The sequence below is a fragment of the Pleurodeles waltl genome, chromosome 6 (genome assembly GCF_031143425.1).
Source record: "Pleurodeles waltl isolate 20211129_DDA chromosome 6, aPleWal1.hap1.20221129, whole genome shotgun sequence".
Taxonomy (NCBI): Eukaryota; Metazoa; Chordata; class Amphibia; order Caudata; family Salamandridae; genus Pleurodeles; species Pleurodeles waltl.
Window position 1 is genome coordinate 717544634 of NC_090445.1, and position 16605 is coordinate 717561238.

Consider the following 16605-nt stretch of genomic DNA (forward strand, 5'->3'; position numbering starts at 1 on the left):
CCTGAACAGTGACCTGCCGACGCCACAAGGAGTCGCACTTCCCCGCTTCGCACTGCGACTCTGGTCTCCTCGAAGCTGTCATCGGACGACTTCACTGAGCCACTGCTCACACCGTGACCTTTGGGCCCTGGACTCTGGCATCGCCTGCTCACACCGCAGCTTGGGAATCCCCAACGCTGCCGCTCCTGCTGACACCGGTGCCGCTGCCTGCACTGTGGCCTGTGGACACCGCTCGTGAGGTACACGAAGCACTGTCCCGTCCCGCACCGCAGCCCCGGTCCACAGACGCCAGCACCATCTACTCCAGTGTCGTCACCAGGCATCCTGCCTGAACCCTGGCCTGAGGGTCACGAAGCACCGTTCCATCCTGCACCGCTGGCTTGGGCATACGGACAACATCGCTTCAGCAACGACGACAACGCTGCCTGCACCGTGACCTGTGGACACCGCACGTCGCATTGTCCCACTTCTCACCGCAGCCCCGACGCCATCGACGCCGGCGCACCGGACTTCATCAGCCTGGAGTTCGATCTGCAACGCGTGTGACTTCAAGGGCTCGACGATTCCTGCTCAGACTCCAGAACCGACACCGCGAAGCCGCTCTCCGGAGCTCACCATGAGGATCACGACGCCCTGCAAATCCAAGGTACTGTTTATGTGTCTTCCCGACACCGTAGCTGGCCCCCAACGCCACGGCCCATCTGAACTGTTGGTTGTGTTGATCACAACGCCCTGATACCCCCAGGTGGAGCTATCGACTTTAAGGAACTGTATTTTTGAGTAAATCTTGCAGAATTCATATTTTTATTACTGTATGTTGGATTTTTATCATTTAGGTCTTGTTTTATATAGATAAATATTGGCTATTTTTCTAAAACTGGTGTGGTGTCCGTTTGTAGTGTTTTCACTTATTACTGTGTGTTATGTGCAAATTCTTTACACATTGCTCCTGAGATAAGCCTGACTGCTTGTGCCAAGCTACCAATGGGGTGAGCAGGTGTTATCTGAGCGGGTATCTCCCTTATCCTGGACTAGAGTGAGGGTCCCTACTTGGACAGGGTGCAAACCGACTGCCAACTAGAGACCCCATTTCTAACACTGGTTATCAGCGGTGAGGATAGGACTTGCATTTGCACTTGACCTACAGTGATTGGTGTAATTTACTACAATATCACAGACCACTACATACCACATACTGTGTTTTCCTTTTTGTTCTCTGGTGTCCTCCTAGAGATATTGTGATATTTGTGGACTCTGGTTTTTGGTCGTGAGGCCTTTGCAGAATGGAATTCAACTTCTGGCGCCTGGAGTACTACACGTTGAGGGAGCTAAAGGTTTTCTGCAAGGAAAGGGGGATGGTTGTGAAGAGAAGGTCCCCGAGGTGGGTCTTTGAGACAGCCCTGTTTCAGTATGAGATGAAACGCTGGGAAGCAGCCATACCAGATTATTCCGAGGAGGAGGACTACTCTGATGAGGAAAGGGAACCAGAGAAAGAAGAATGGCTCGTAGCTCAGGAGCAGTGGATGAGAGAGCTGGACGAACAGCTCGAGAGAGCTGACGCTAAGGGAGCCTAAGCCAAGGGAAAATAAATATTGGTAGCTCAAGAGCTGAGCTGTGAAGAGCTGAAGCTTGAAGCCATGAGGGCTGAGTCCAGTTTAGATGGTGGCAGCAAAAATCCTGTATCCAGTGCAGATGAAGAAGTGCACATGCCCAGAGACTTGGTGCCCTACTTGACGGAGGTGGTTAACACATACCAGGAGGTTCAGGGGTATGAGGAAGCTCCAGTGATGCATAGGGTCCCTGAGGTGGATTGGGGAACTGGCATGGGGAGTCATATTCCTAGTGATGGGAGGGACACTCTACTGGCTCTAGGTGAGAGGGGTTCCCCCCAGGTAGAAGTCCTGATTATGGAGTGTGGAGACAACCCAGAAGAGTGTGGGTTGAGTGTCAGGGACAGTCAGGTATTGTCTCACCAGTCTCAGGAGGGTGATGTGGGGTATTTTTTCAAGGCTGAGTCACTGGATGGTTGGGTGATGGGAAGTTTGGTTAATTCATGTGAGGGGCTGAGTGATGCAATTGCTGGAGAGCATATGTCTAGTCCTTATTTTCCAGAGCTATACCAACACCAGGTGGAGTGTGAGTTCTCTGACCCCAGGGAACTAACACTGGAGGCAGACCTCTGGGTGAGTACCAGAGAGTTTGAAGAGGCATTTGGGGGTGCTTCTGAGGGGAGTGGTCTAGGTATTTCCCAACCAGGTAAGGTGGGAAAGGATTGTAGTGTCCCAGGTAGGTCCCAGCGTAGTGGGATGGGTGAGGGATCCCATGTCCAGTCTCTGAGGAGAGGGAATGGGGTTGGGCTGAGGCCCAGGATGCCCGAGATCCAGTCCCAGGTCATGGAGGGTTCCATGAGGGAACGCCAGGAGGGGAGCCTAGCCTATGCCGTAGGGCCATCTGCTGAGGGAGATCCCACAGTGTCAGGAGTATTTGGGGGGTCGGCTGCAGCCAGCATCCCACCAGTTCTGGTGTCTGGCAGTACCACTCCTAGTGAGGGGGTGTAGAAGTCCAGACAGAGGGTTGAGAGGGGGTTGCAGACCCCAGTGGAGGACCTGGAGGGTCAGGGGTTAGCTCTAAGGTCAAAGAGCTCAAGGAATGACCTTGGTGAGACCATTTCTTGGTTGGGGGGAACCCAGACTCTGCCAGATGGGCAGAGGTCAGGAGACCTGCACCAGCTAGACTCTTGTGTGGCCCTTGGGGAAGGTGTTTCCCTGGTGGGGGGCAGGTGTACCCCCCAAGAAGTCCTGGTGCACCAGGCAATGGTTCAACTGCAGGGTGGTGACTTTGGGTTGGATGATCAGGTTAAGGAGGTAAACTCTGGCCTGATGGGGAGTAGGTGTGCTCCCCAGGAAGTCCTGGGTTGCCAGGCAGTGGTCCAGTCTGAGGGTACAGACCCTAGACTGGAGGATCAGGTGCAGGGGGTAAGCCCTGACCTGAAGGGGGGGGCGGTTTGCCCAATGACCCCTCCATGGTGTGACTTCTAGGGGTACTCTCCATGGTGGGGGGGTGCAGAACCCTGGGAGTAGGGGCAAGGGAGGGAGAGACTCACCCCTGACCCCAGTTCAATCTATAGGGACAGACCCTGGATTGAAAGGCCAGGTTCAGGGTGTCCCCCCTGACCTGGAGGGAGGGGCTACTGCTAACAGTGCCTCTACTGTGTTGTCTTCTGGGGAGGACACTCCTAGTTGGGGGGTGCAGGACCCCAGAAGGGGGGGCACGGGGAGGGAAGACTCGCCCCTGGCCCTGGTCCAACCTGAAGGTACAGACCCCAGGTTGGAGGACCAGTTGCAGGTTAGCATCCCTGCACTGGTGGGAGAATTGTGCAGGACTGCTTCTACAAGCACCCTTACAATTCTGGACTCTGGAGGTGCCGCTCCTAGTGGGAGGGTACAGAGCCCCAGAGGGGATGACCAGGGTCAGGCTGTCATCCCTTACCTGGTGGAAGGGAGAGTGGTCACAGAGTGCCAGGCACCTGGGGCTACCGCCTCCCCCACTCTCCACAGTCAAAGTGGTTGGAGAGCCTTTAGAGGCCTGGGACCTGGCTCTCATCACTGACAGCTGTCAGTGGCCACTGTGGCTTTCTGTCCTGGTGGAGAGTCGCCACCAACAACGCAGCTGGCTTGCACCGTGACCTGACGATGCCACACGGAGTGGCATTGCCCTGCTTCGCATCACGACCCTGGTCTCCCCGACGCCGTCATCAGATAACTTTACCGAGCCGCTGCTCGCACCGCGACCTGTGGGCCCCACACTCCAGCATCGTCTGCTAACACCGCAGCCTGGGCATCCCAGACGCCACCGCTCCTGCTGACACCAGCACCGCTGCCTGCACCGTGGCCTGCCGACGCCACACAGACTCGCAATGCCCCGCTTTGCACCGCAACCCTGGTCTCCTCGACACCGTCATCGGACGACTTTACCAAGCCGCTGCTCGCACCGCGACCTGTGGGCCCCACACTCTGGCATCGCCTGCTCAAATCGCAGCCTGGGCATCCCCAAGGACGACGCTTCTGCTGACACCGGCGCCGCTCGTGAGGTACACGAAGCACCGCCCCATCCCGCACCGCTGGCTTGGGCCTACCAATGACAGCACTTCAGCAGTGATGATGCCGCTGCCTGCACCGTGACCTGTGGGCACCACGCGTCGCATCGTCTCGCTTCGCACCGCAACCCCGACGTCATGCACGCTGGCGCACCTGACTTCATCAGCCTGGAGTTCGATCCGCAACGCGTGTGACCTCAAGGGCCAGACGACTCCTGCACCAACTTCGGAACCGACACCGCGGCGTCAGCGATGCCGCAATCCGGAGCTCACCGCGAGGATCACGACGCCCTGCAAATCCAAGGTACTGTTTGTGGGTCTTTCCGACACCGTAGCTGGTCCGCAACGCCACGGCCAGACTGAATTGTTGGTTTTGTTGATCACGACACTGTGATAGCCCCAGGTGGAGCTATCAACTTCAAGGATCTGTATTTTTGAGTAAATCTTGCAGAATTCATATGTTTTATTACTGTATGTTGGATTTCTATCATATTTGGTCTTGGTTTATATAGATAAATATTGGCTATTTTTCTAAAACTGGTGTGGGGTCCGTTTGTAGTGTTTTCACTTACTGCTGTGTGTTATGTGCAAATGCTTTACACATTGCTCCTGAGATAAGCCTGACTTCTTGTGCCAAGCTACCAAGGGGGTGAGCAGGGGTTATCTGAGCGGGTATCTCCCTTATCCTGACTAGAGTGAGGATCCCTACTTGGACAGGGTGCAAACTGACTGCCAACTAGAGACCCCATTTCTAACACTGCTGCTCTCTCAACAACAAATGCTTGATAGGTCATACTAATTCTAAATCACTTGCAAATATGAGCAACTCCAAAGTGTGAAACAAATAATTCACACAGACCTACCACTGATCTTACACCCTTTAGGAAAGATAAACGTTCATATGTGTGAAGTATGCTGCTATATATTGGCATTTGATAACTTGAAATAGGCTTTAAAATGTTGGACTGCCCATTGTACAGCCTAGTCAGTGAAGTGCCAGACGAAAGACAGCCTCTTAACTCCTCTCTTGCACGTCTCCCTGGGTAAAGCAGAGCAGGGAGGGTACCACAGTGTTGTCCTCGCTGTTGTTTTTTCTGGCCCAAAGGCATTATTGCAAGGACAATTAATATCACGAACTTTAAACTCTCTAGGCAATTCTTTCTGATCTTTCCGCTGGCTCTAACCCTTCTCCGATCCTCGTTTAATCAGTTCTCCATATTTTTACTTCATCGCAACAAAACAAAATTCCAATGACAAGCAAAAGGTACAGACAATCACCACTTTGTCAAAGACACTCTGGAGCCATATCTAACCATGAACTCAAACGTAAAAGAACTAAACAGAGGTTCTAGTAGATATTCTCTGACATTTCCATGACAAATCTTTGTGGTTGACCAAACTAAAACAGGAATGCTGAACATCTGAACCAATGTAAAAGTAACATACAAAAATATCCGTAAACTAAGTGAGATGGAAGCTTCATCTGTGTGAAAGAAGTGCAGTAGGGAAACAGTTACAAATCTTGTATAACGCTTGTTCTAATGGATACTACCAAACTGCAGATTCTTCACCTTGTAAGCACCCCAAGCGCTATATTGGATCAGGAAACCCTTGCAATAGACTATGGTATGCTAGCAGGTGACGCTGCAACTGTCTGACCTCTTGACACGAGGACATAGAACAACATATAATGGCCTGCATGCTGAAGACAGTTGTGTTCTATTTATTTTCACACCCCTATATGCAAACTAGATTTGTACTGGCAGTATGTAACAGTTTAATTGGAACCTTATTACATATTACATTTGAAACCCCTCTCCACAGAACTGGGAAGTAGGCAGGCGTAAGGAATCTGCTGTTGGATTATTCACTAAAAGAACAAGTTACTTATGTTTGATAATGATCTTTCCTGTGGATACTCTATTTGCAGATTCCTCAACTGCTGAATATCCCATTGTGCCATACTGCATCTGGAAACCTTTCCTTAGGTTCCCCATTCCGCTACAAAAATGCAATTTCGATATCTAAAGAGGGGGTACAATGACATCCCGGAAACAAAATAGCGTACCAACGTCAGTTCCCCGCCCACTATTTACCTGCCAATAGAGGTACAGAAATGAAATGACAATTAAGGCAAGGTATTGCAACACAGTAATTTAATTCGGAACCATTTTAATGTAGTCTACGGCCATCCTTGAAAACAGGGATGTGGGTGGGATCAGTGAGAAGTCTCAAGGACAGAGTACCCACCAGGAAGATTAACAAAGGTAAGTAACTTTTTGTGCTAGATACTTCTACCTGCAAATTCTCCACATGTTAAATTGATTCCAAAGAAGTAGCTGCTTCTAGGCAGTGGATCTGTTTGAATCTTGCAGCAAGATCCATGCGCAACGGGCATCCAGCCTCATCTCACAGTCTAAGCACTAATGACTAGCAAAAGTGTGGAGGAAAGCCTATGTCGCTGTGCAACAAACTTCAGTTGTGGGAATATCCTTGGAGAGTGCTGAGATATTTGCTCTTGTGGATTGAGCAAGGACTTGCCACAGTGATTACTTCTTGGCAAGGACCTAACACATCTTTTTACATAATATTAAGTGGGAAGGGTCTGTTTCAGGACTTCTTTGCCTTTCTTGATAACTGCATACCCCATGAAGAGCTTGTTGTCGCATCTGGTCTCTTTGCTCTGGTCAGTGTAACAACTGACTTCCCTTCTGGGGTCCAGTCAATGTAATCCCTCTTCCCCCGTGGTGGGATAAGGAGCAGGAGAAATTTAAGAAAGGTACTAGATTATCAAATATGAAAAGGGGTCACCAACTTTGGTAGGAAAGACATTTCAGTTCTGAGACTAACTTGTCCAGGAAGAAGCATGGGAAAGGCAGGTGAATGCTCTGTGCTTGCAACTCACTGACGCATCTCACAGACATAACAGCCAGATGAAAAATTGTCCTGAATGTCAAAAGGTGCAAATGGCAACTGTGAAGGGGCTCAAAAGGAGCACCCATCAGAAAAGTCAAAGTAAGATTTAAATCCCATTAGGGCATCGAAAAGGGCATTGGTGGAACCTGTGGGCAGTGCCTTCAGAAAACCTTACGATGATGGATGATTTGTAAGTGGATGGCTGGCCTAGAAGGCACAGAAATACAGAGAAGGCGATAACATATCCTTTAATGATGCTCACTGCACAACTCTGTTAGGCCAGTGAACGAGCGAAACAAACAATCTCTAACAAGTGTCCCTTTTTGTTCTGCACCTCACAACAGATGATTAATTTGGTCCACCTTCCAGAATAGATTGGAGGAAGGTCAATGGGCTGACAATATCACATTAACCACCTCATGAGGCAGCTTGAAGGAGCTCAGATGTCCCCACTCAATCTTGTCTGGAGGTGGATGTTCAGGAGGTTGGGGTGGTGCAGCTGCCACTTCGACTGGGAAAGAGGTTTGCTCCGAGGGGTAGGTAATAGAGGACACAGGGAGTGACTCTGGATGTTTGCATACTACCACTTCTTGACCAGTCCAGAGTGGTTACAATGGGTCTTCATGAATCCTCCTCAGAACCCGAGGAATCTAAAGTATGAGCGGAAAGGAATCATGACGTATAAATTTCCAACTCAACCAAAAGGTGCCCCAAAGGCTTCCTGCAGCAGATACTTGAGGACACAGAACTGCGGGCAATGGGGAATGAGGTGAGTGACAAAGAACTCCACCTGAGGGATGTCCCACAAGGCACAAATAACCTAAACTTCCTCTTGATGGAGATGTCATTTTTGGTCAACAAGATGACGCCCACTGGGACCAGCCAGATTCCATGATGTGCCAAAGCCATGAGCTTGAATGCTTCTTGAGAGTGAAGGGGAGAACCCACATCTTCCTGCTTCTTGATATGTGTGTCCTCTAAGTCAAGGGACACCATCCAGTCACCTGCTTTGAGAGCAAACAGGACTCCTGCCCAGTTTCCTTCTCTGGAAACAAATGCACTGTACTTTTTTTGCAGCAGGGCTGCAACTGCAAGATCCGAAGATGGTCTTGTGAATGAAGGCACTTAAGAAGAGTAACTTGGGCTTGCTGGAAGGGCAGGGCATACCCCCTACCTACAATGCGAAGGTCCCCTTGGTCCTGGTCTGTAAACTCACTGACAGGCCCAGGACTGGGGCTAAGCCACTGAGTTTTGCTTAGTGCAGAACGAGACCCGCACCACCAGGATACCTGAAGAAGGGTGCACTGACAGAAAAGGTCTTTGGGAACTGACATATATCTCCTGGCTATCAGGTGATTAATGTGGGTTTCACCCAGGCAACCTTTACTGGATCCATGAGTGCCTTACTGAAAGGAGTCAGGGGCTCCGATGAGGATGCAGATGACTGGAAGAATGTCCATCCTAAACTCCATTGTTGACAGGCCTTTCTGAGGACGGCATAATTAGAAGCTAATTTCATGGGAGCAGCTAGACATGAGGGACACTCCATTCCTGTTTCATAGGCTGTATCCAGGTCACTTGCACTCTGTATGGCTAAGAGTCAGCTGTGTCAGAAGAGGGAGGTGCAATCAAGTTGGATGTTTCGCTGCTATCATCTGTATTGTGATGTACTACCTCCTGCATCAGGAATGAGTCTGAATCAGTGCTGAGAATATCTTCCATTGCTTGGCAATAGAGATGGAGCATGAGGGTCTCCTGTTCTCATATGTACCTTCCCTCCTCCACTAACCTCAGGACTTCATTCGGATAGCTATTGTTTTCAGTCTGCCCAAGACACTGTTAGCATTGATAATGGCAATGGTTTTGGTGGAGGGTCTACTGGTAGGGTCTCTATACCAGATGTGTTTTGTGTGGAACAGTGGAAACATATGGTGCCGAGCAAGGACTTGTCTGCAGGAACCCAAACGGAGCTCCAAAAGGTCATAATGGACCTAGAGATACATCAGGGCATATCGACATATGGCAAAACAGCTTTATCATGACATGGAAGAGGAGGTCAGGTTAAGCCCCCAGGACTGGAAGTTCCAGGTAAGCAAGACCCGGTGGGGAGAACACATTGGTGGCAGAGAAGCTGGAAGAAGTCCTGGGGCTAATGTTGGCAACAACACCAGAAGAACCTCCTCAGACAGGCTAATATCTCAACTCTTGCTCAGAGGATGATTCTCAAGTAGAAGTTTGACAAGGGGATGTACCACAAAACCTCGAAAGGCATAGAGTGGGGAGTCATCTATCAGCTTCCTCTTTTTATCTACTTTCTTTTGCCCATGAGGGACTTCGATGAAGGACAGAACCGTAACTTAGATGGAGACCTGGAGGGCAACTTGAGAGACTTCAATGAAGAGTGTGTTACTGTTATGCCAACTGGGCCGCAGCCTGGCTACAGGGTAAGTCAGCAGCCTCGTATGCCAGAGGGAGCGCAGCCATCAAGAGCAAAGGTCATCATCTGGTTTCACAAACGGCGAGGCAAGTCCGTTGTGGATACCTGAGGGTACTGGAGTCCCAAAAGGAGCATTGGAGCCTGAGTGTCCCACCTACATGTGAGATAGATCAGAGGAACTTACTGAGTCATCGGCGGGCTGTGGACAACCAGCTGCTTCCCCTGCAAAGTTGAGAGTTCTACTCACCACCAGCAGCGGCGGCTGCAGACCTCTGTGATATCCAAGCATGGAATACTGCCGGAGACACGGATAGGTGTCAGAATGTTCACTCTAGACCCCCTGTTGGAAGGGTAACTCCAGCATACCAGCTCGAGCAGGTAAGACTGGTCAAAGTGCCCAGGCGAACTTGTTCAGATTCACAGTGCCATAGGCGCGTGAACACTTTTGACTTTAGGATCAAAGAGTCAGAGTGGGATTCCTAAGACTGGAATCTCTAGTGGGACCTAACCTGAATGTTGCCTATTGTGAATGGGGAATAAACACTGCTCACCAGGGAAAGGAAGTGGGACTCATGGACCTGCTTAACACTAGAGTACTCTCCTCAAGAGTAGTATTGGCGCAGGCCACATTTTACTCTGTGTTTGTATATAAATACTCCTTTTTAGGTCAAGCGCACAGGTGCTTTGACTTGTTGTAAGTATTTTGGGCTTTTAACTATGCCCATCATTTTCACTCGTTCGTGGGCTTTCCTTTCTAAAATCACTTGATATCATTGGTAAATGCTTTATGTTTGTTCCGCCTTGAGGCTATTTTTGTCACACCTTGCAGACTGCCCCTGTTACATGGATTATTGCACGATTACCGATATATTTCAGCATGGGTGAACTATTTCTGCATGGCTGCCATGGTGCTCACAGCTCAAACAGGCACAATAGGGTTAACTTGATCTGTGGTATTGAAGCACTGATCACATTGTTCACAGTTACCTAATCAGAGTCATTTCTTCTGGCTCTCCCCTTAAAACACTTGAAATTGGTGAACGCTTTACCTAAAACAGAAATCCTCAAAGTGAAAGTGTCTCTCAGCACAGCGGGAAAACCGCTACTACAATAGTCACTGCACTCAGGAAAACTTGACTCAAAATGCTTTGCAGGGCATTACTTTTACAAAACGTTTTTGCTCATAACTTAGCCTGTGGTGGTCCTAGGACAATGAGACCACCTTCAAAACATTGATCACAATGTGCTCTTTCTGTCTACATTATCGCTAGGTCACCACATTATGTTAGCGGGGACTCCAAAATAAACCCTACCACCATTAATTATCTTCTTAAACTTTCTCATGGCTGGAACTTTTGTTTTATAGCTGAGAGACGTTATGTTTTATGGGCCTTGTTTGTAATATCATTATAATGGTCCTGCTAGCTTTAAAAATATGTAATACAGTATGCTCTCTAGGGGCTAAATATATGGTTACACTATTATTTTCTCCCATTCTTTTTTCATGTTGGTATGCTCTCTAAAGGCTGACTGTATGGTTATATAACCATGTTTTTTCCAAATGCTTTTTTATTGTAGTGTCCTCTATGGGCTGTTATGAGCATTGCAGTCAACATACTATAGTATTTGTGGCACGAAAACTCGCCCCTTAATGCTTTGCAGGGCATTACTTTTACAGAACATTTTTGCTCATAACTTAGCCTGTGGTGGTCCTAAGTCAAAGGGCCCATCTTCAAAACACTCTGTCTACATCATCTCTGGGTCCCAACACTACATTAGTGGGGACCCCAAAATAATACCTCCTCCCAACATTCAGTGTCTTTTATGCTTTCTCCTGGCTACAACTATTGTTTTACAGGTGGGAAAAGTTTTGTTTTAAAGGCTTTGTTTGTGACATCATCGCAGTAGGCCTTCTTGCCCTAAAAATTCTCTCTAGGGGCTAAGTATATTGTTACATTGCCATACTTTCTCCTGTTTTTTTCATGGGGATATCCCCTCTAGGGGCTAACAATATGGTTACATGATCATGTTTCTTACAAATGATATTTTTGTTATGGTACCCTCTAAGGCCTGTTTTCAGCATTACAGTCTAAGGCCCAAAGTTTATTTCTGATCAAGGTTTATTTGATAACTGTATATGTTTTAATCATCTCTCCTTATTACAATTATGAATATAATCCAGGCCAATTTACCATCCTTATTACACTATGACTGTTTTAACACTCTTGATATGTCTGGGTGACCCTTCTAGTTTATTCCTCCTTTGCGGCAGTGTTGTGTCTTTTTGGGGGAACTGTGTTAGCCTGCCAGCAACCAATCTCATGGAGGTGTGGTGAAAGTGGTATTATACTGGAATTAGCATTGCAGATTTAAATTAAGGTGCTAAATGACAACATTTTCATGTTTTGCTGAAGAAAGAGGAAGAAGGTAAATGGAAGTGTTTTAGTTATATGCATTTCCACTGGAATTATATGGCAGGAAAAGATGAAATTACGAGGCAGAATTGACCAATTTATGCGGCAAGAAAAGTCCAGCTATGAATTTACAATGCCAATAGCTCTAACTCAAGCAAATGTGAGACCTATTGCATTGCAAATGCTCGTTTCATGAATGAAGGTATTTGACTGGATAATCATGTATTGCTGCTATGGAATATTTTTTTAATTGCGAGCTTGTGTTGACACCCTGCATCTACCTCCACCTGAGAAGCCTGAAGCTGTTTGACCCATGCTACTACTGAGAGTCAATCTCTGAAGGGGTACTTGTCCTAATCCCTCAGGGCACATGGTAGGTCGGACCCTGGGACAATGAGGGTAAAAGGTCTCAACACCATGGTTGGGCCCAGTAGTTCCTGCTTGCCCTGCTGCTCTCTAAAAGAATTCTGACACAGTCCCACTGCAGTGTAAAGAATGGAGCAGTGATAACATATGTGAAAGTGCATCACAGCAGATGATTTGAAGAACGAGGACTGATCAGGAACACCGAGTAACGGAGTGAAGACGGATGGTTTGCATACACGAGGGGTACCTTGTGTAAGTAAAGAATAAGTAATTACAACATATTAGTGTGACGATAAAATGTCATTTTCACAAAATATTGGGGAGCCTTCATTTGAATAGCCAACTGGACCATGCACAAAAATGTTAAAGGCTGAAATGACTCTGCAAAATGCGTTAAGAACATCTTTATTGATTCTGTTCCAAGTAATTCAAAAACAGGATTAACTTGAATGCTGCGATTAAACCTGAAATATGTGGAGCAAAATTCACTACGTTATCTCTGTGTGTCGTACATCAGGAGACCATGTGATCTGTTGCTGGAAATTTCACCTCACACCTACTTAAAAATGAAAGCTATGAATTAGGTTCCCGCCGTAAACCTCATTGCATCCCTCGACTGAAGCCTACAGATATCACAGCTGCATTTTTGCCCTTTTTGAATGACGTCAGTTAAGGAACTGCTGGTATGAGCTTACCAGGCTCTTCAGTGGGAGGCCCCGCCATGCCTCCGCTCGATCTGCAGACACGGAAAGTAATGCAGCCATTCTCGTGCAAGCAGAACATGGCGTCACGCTGGAAGCAGGGCATCACCTGAGGAGAGAAGCAATAAAGAGCTTTCATATGTCTAAAACACACACACAATGCAGCAGAAACGCCAAAGCTAAAGATTGTCTCAGTGTCATTTTTCATCTCACATTTAGGCACTTTTATTAAGAGTGCTGCGTCAACAAAAGTACTTTGTCAAGAAGGTTCAAGCCAAACCAATAAAAAAAGTGGAATGAAGAAGCACGAGGACACAACGATGAAAAGAAAATGGAAGGGGATATTTAGTTAGAAAGTTTGAAAAAATAATTGGATAGTGGTTGGATGGAGCACTGGCAAAGCCAATATGACTTGCCTATGCAAGAGCTATTTATTTTGCCAATATCGTTAGCCAGGTTGTATAGCAAAGTGGCTGCAACTCAGCATGGCTAAAAGTTAGTGGTGTAGAGTGGAGTAGGGAGGCACAGAGCAGCGTACACCGGAGTGGTGTAAACTATAGTTGCATAGGGAGGAGTAGAGAGGCATAGAGTAGTATGGCATTGTGCGGTATAGAGTTGAGAGGTGTAAGGTGAAGTGGAGTGGTGCAGAGTTGAGTGGAGTGGCAATAAGTGGTGTAGATTAGAATGGAGTAGTGTAGAGTAGAGGAGTGTGGAGTGGGAAGAGTGGAGTGTGTAGGGTGGAGTGACGCAGACTGGAGTGGTATTGTGTGGTGTCGTGGCATTATGTGGTATGGAAAGTTGTCCAAGTTGCTGCTTAACTGCCCTATAGCACTTCAAAGCCTCATCAGGATAAGTGCTATATTAATGCAATTCAAATCCAATACAATAGCTTACCAATTATCTTGACCTACGATCTATGTAAGCATCTGATGCCTTTGATTCCATAGTAGGAGCTTGTTAGTATGCACAACACTTCTGTGAGGACTGCTTTACAACTAAATGTGTTTTATACAGAGAGTTACGAGTGTGTGAGAAGAGCAACATATATTCTAGGATTGGGGATAAAGGAGATGGAGTAAGGTGGCAGTGAAAGAAATAGTACCTCAGTCACATTGCAAGCAGTGGATGCATTCGAATAAATCAAATCAATCTGTGCTTGGTCCATGGCCCAGAGAATGAAATGGAAGTGACGTCAAGCATATGATGGCCAATTAGGAGGCAGACTAGAAGAGTGACAATGATGCCAACAAATGGTAAGCAATGGGTAGGCTCCAAGACCTTCGCTGTAAACAATACCATTGGAAGCACAGTGTGTGCGATATGGAGGTGAGACCAAAAAATAAGGGGGTCATTATGACTCCGGTGGTGAGTGTTAATGTGGCGGTAGTACCGCCAACAGGCTGGCAGTACATATCGCCACATCATGAGAATGGCGGGTTGGCTACAGCCAGCCCGCCACTTCTCCACTCATACCGCCTATGGCGGTATCAGCCCCCAGGCCGGAGATATCAATCTCCAGCCCGGCAGCCGGCACAGTACTGCTGGCGGCATTATGAGCCTGCCTACCCCCATGGTTTTCATGGTGTTAACAACGCCGCAAAAACCATGGCGGTAGGCCCTAACGGTGACAAGGAATTCCTTCTGTCACCAGTAGGCGGCTCCACCCCCCCCCCCCACCCCAACACACACTAAGCCCCATACCACTGACATTCAAATTCACCTCCCAACCCCGATCCAAACACACACCCCCACCTCATTCGATCATCACACACACCCCCATACACGCACACACCCACAGACATGCACCACGCATACACCCATCACTCACACTGGCATAAGCGCATTCATACACGAATACTTCCAAACATGCTCGCACACATTCTTACACACAATCACATGGACATGCAGACACGCACTCACGTCACCATTCTTAAACGCATTCACTCACAGGCATACAACCACACAAACAACACAACACACACAGCCGCATTCACAGACTCACTCACACATTCATGCACACACTCAGACACACACACACACACACAACACCCCCCACCCTCCAACCCCCTTCCCCTGTCGGAAGCCGGACTTACCTTGAGCGAGGAGGTCTTCCGTCAGGGAACGGGAAGGGGTGCAGCTACTGCCAGCAGCGCCCTGCCAGCAGAACACCACCAAGATGTATTACTTTTCATAATATGGCTGGCGTCGTTCTACTGGCATGGTGCTGCTGGTGGTAGCAGCGCGGCCTTACCACCGTCCGCTACCATGAACACTGCCAGATTTTTGCCTTCTTGTGGAGGAAGTCCGGCAGTGCTCATAATATGGCGGACAGATGGCAGCCGCGGTGGCAGTATTTTGGCAGCTGTGCTATGGTATTGGCCTCCCTTAAAGGAGCCGAAACCAATACCGCAGCTCTGTTACCGCCGGGCTGACCAGCAAGAACGCCATAATACGATTTTCCCGCCAGTCAGCCCAGTGGGAACATCGTAATACGGCAGGGGTGAGGCAGCTGAGTTGACGGCCGCCTCATCCCTGTGAGTTTGGCAGTCAGCTCATCCGACTGCCAAACTTGTAATGAGCCTCTCTGTCTCTAATACAGGCTGAGCACTACATAGACAATCTGCACAAAATAAACTGGCAACGTTTCTGCTGTCAGATCACACTAGATACGAGCATGCTTTTTCTATATGTAATTTACTATATTTTTGTAATAATTTTAATTAACTGTGCAAAAACTATTTATCAAATACCTGTTCAGAAAGGTATTTGCCATCTTTATATTCTGTTACATGAAAAGTTGGTTAGCTGTACCCTGACAACTCGGGATGGATGAATAGGCCTACTCGCAGTATTCTATATGCCCCAAGCTTCCATTTGCTTGACTGGCTGTGGAGTGACAGGCTCAGACTATATATAAGAAGGTGTAAAGAAAATAAACATTTCTGTTTATTCGGACCTCCATTGGTAACTATCACCACCAATAGTTGTTATGATCTGAGACAGCCTATTTTGGGCGCCCTAGTTCGGAACAGCTTTTAATTATGATCCTGTTTCTAACTCTTTCATGTCCTCTTTGCCCAGGGGTGTAACAGAGGGTCCTGTGGAGCGTGGGGGCCCAGGCTTATCCATACTGAGAGGCCGGCCCTCACATCCTCAATGGATGTGAGTGTGAAAGACCCTTCAACATATCTTGCGGGGGCCCTCACGTTTTGTTATGCCGCTGGCCAGGTCACTGGGAGGCACAGGTCAAAATTCTAAAAGTGTTTACATCTAATATTCAGGGATAGCGAGTGACCGATGTTATTGATATTGTAACACAGTAGCAGCTCCCTGATATTACTGTGAGGACCTGTTTTGACCTAAAACAAACTTTTTATGGATGTTGCATGAAAGATAAAAACAATATTTCTCTTCAAAATGTATGAAACAGACTCACACACTACCCACTTTAAAAATACGTTAAAGGAAAATAATATTTAAAACAATATATGCAAGACTTATTCAAAGTCATCATGGCAAGGCTCTGCAGAACAGAGCTGCTCAATCAGGGGTCCCCTGAAAATCTGGTGCCCCGGGTCAGTGCCCACTTTGCCCATGCCTGTAAACGTGCAACACACAAACGTGGATGAAAAGCGGAACTACTGATGATTCCAGAATCTTCCCTTCTCTGATGAT

The 16605-nt window shown here is 47.8% G+C and overlaps 1 protein-coding gene across 2 annotated transcripts in view; it reads right to left on the bottom strand.

The window, feature by feature from the left end:
* The window catches only part of WDR11 (WD repeat domain 11), a 646314-nt gene that overhangs the window by 492237 nt on the left and 137472 nt on the right, over positions 1 to 16605 (bottom strand). For both annotated transcript variants that reach the window (XM_069239226.1, XM_069239227.1), the window contains exon 7: positions 12925 to 13039. In XM_069239226.1, the coding sequence (XP_069095327.1) occupies positions 12925 to 13039 (115 nt within the window). The remainder of the gene's footprint in view (positions 1 to 12924; positions 13040 to 16605) is intronic.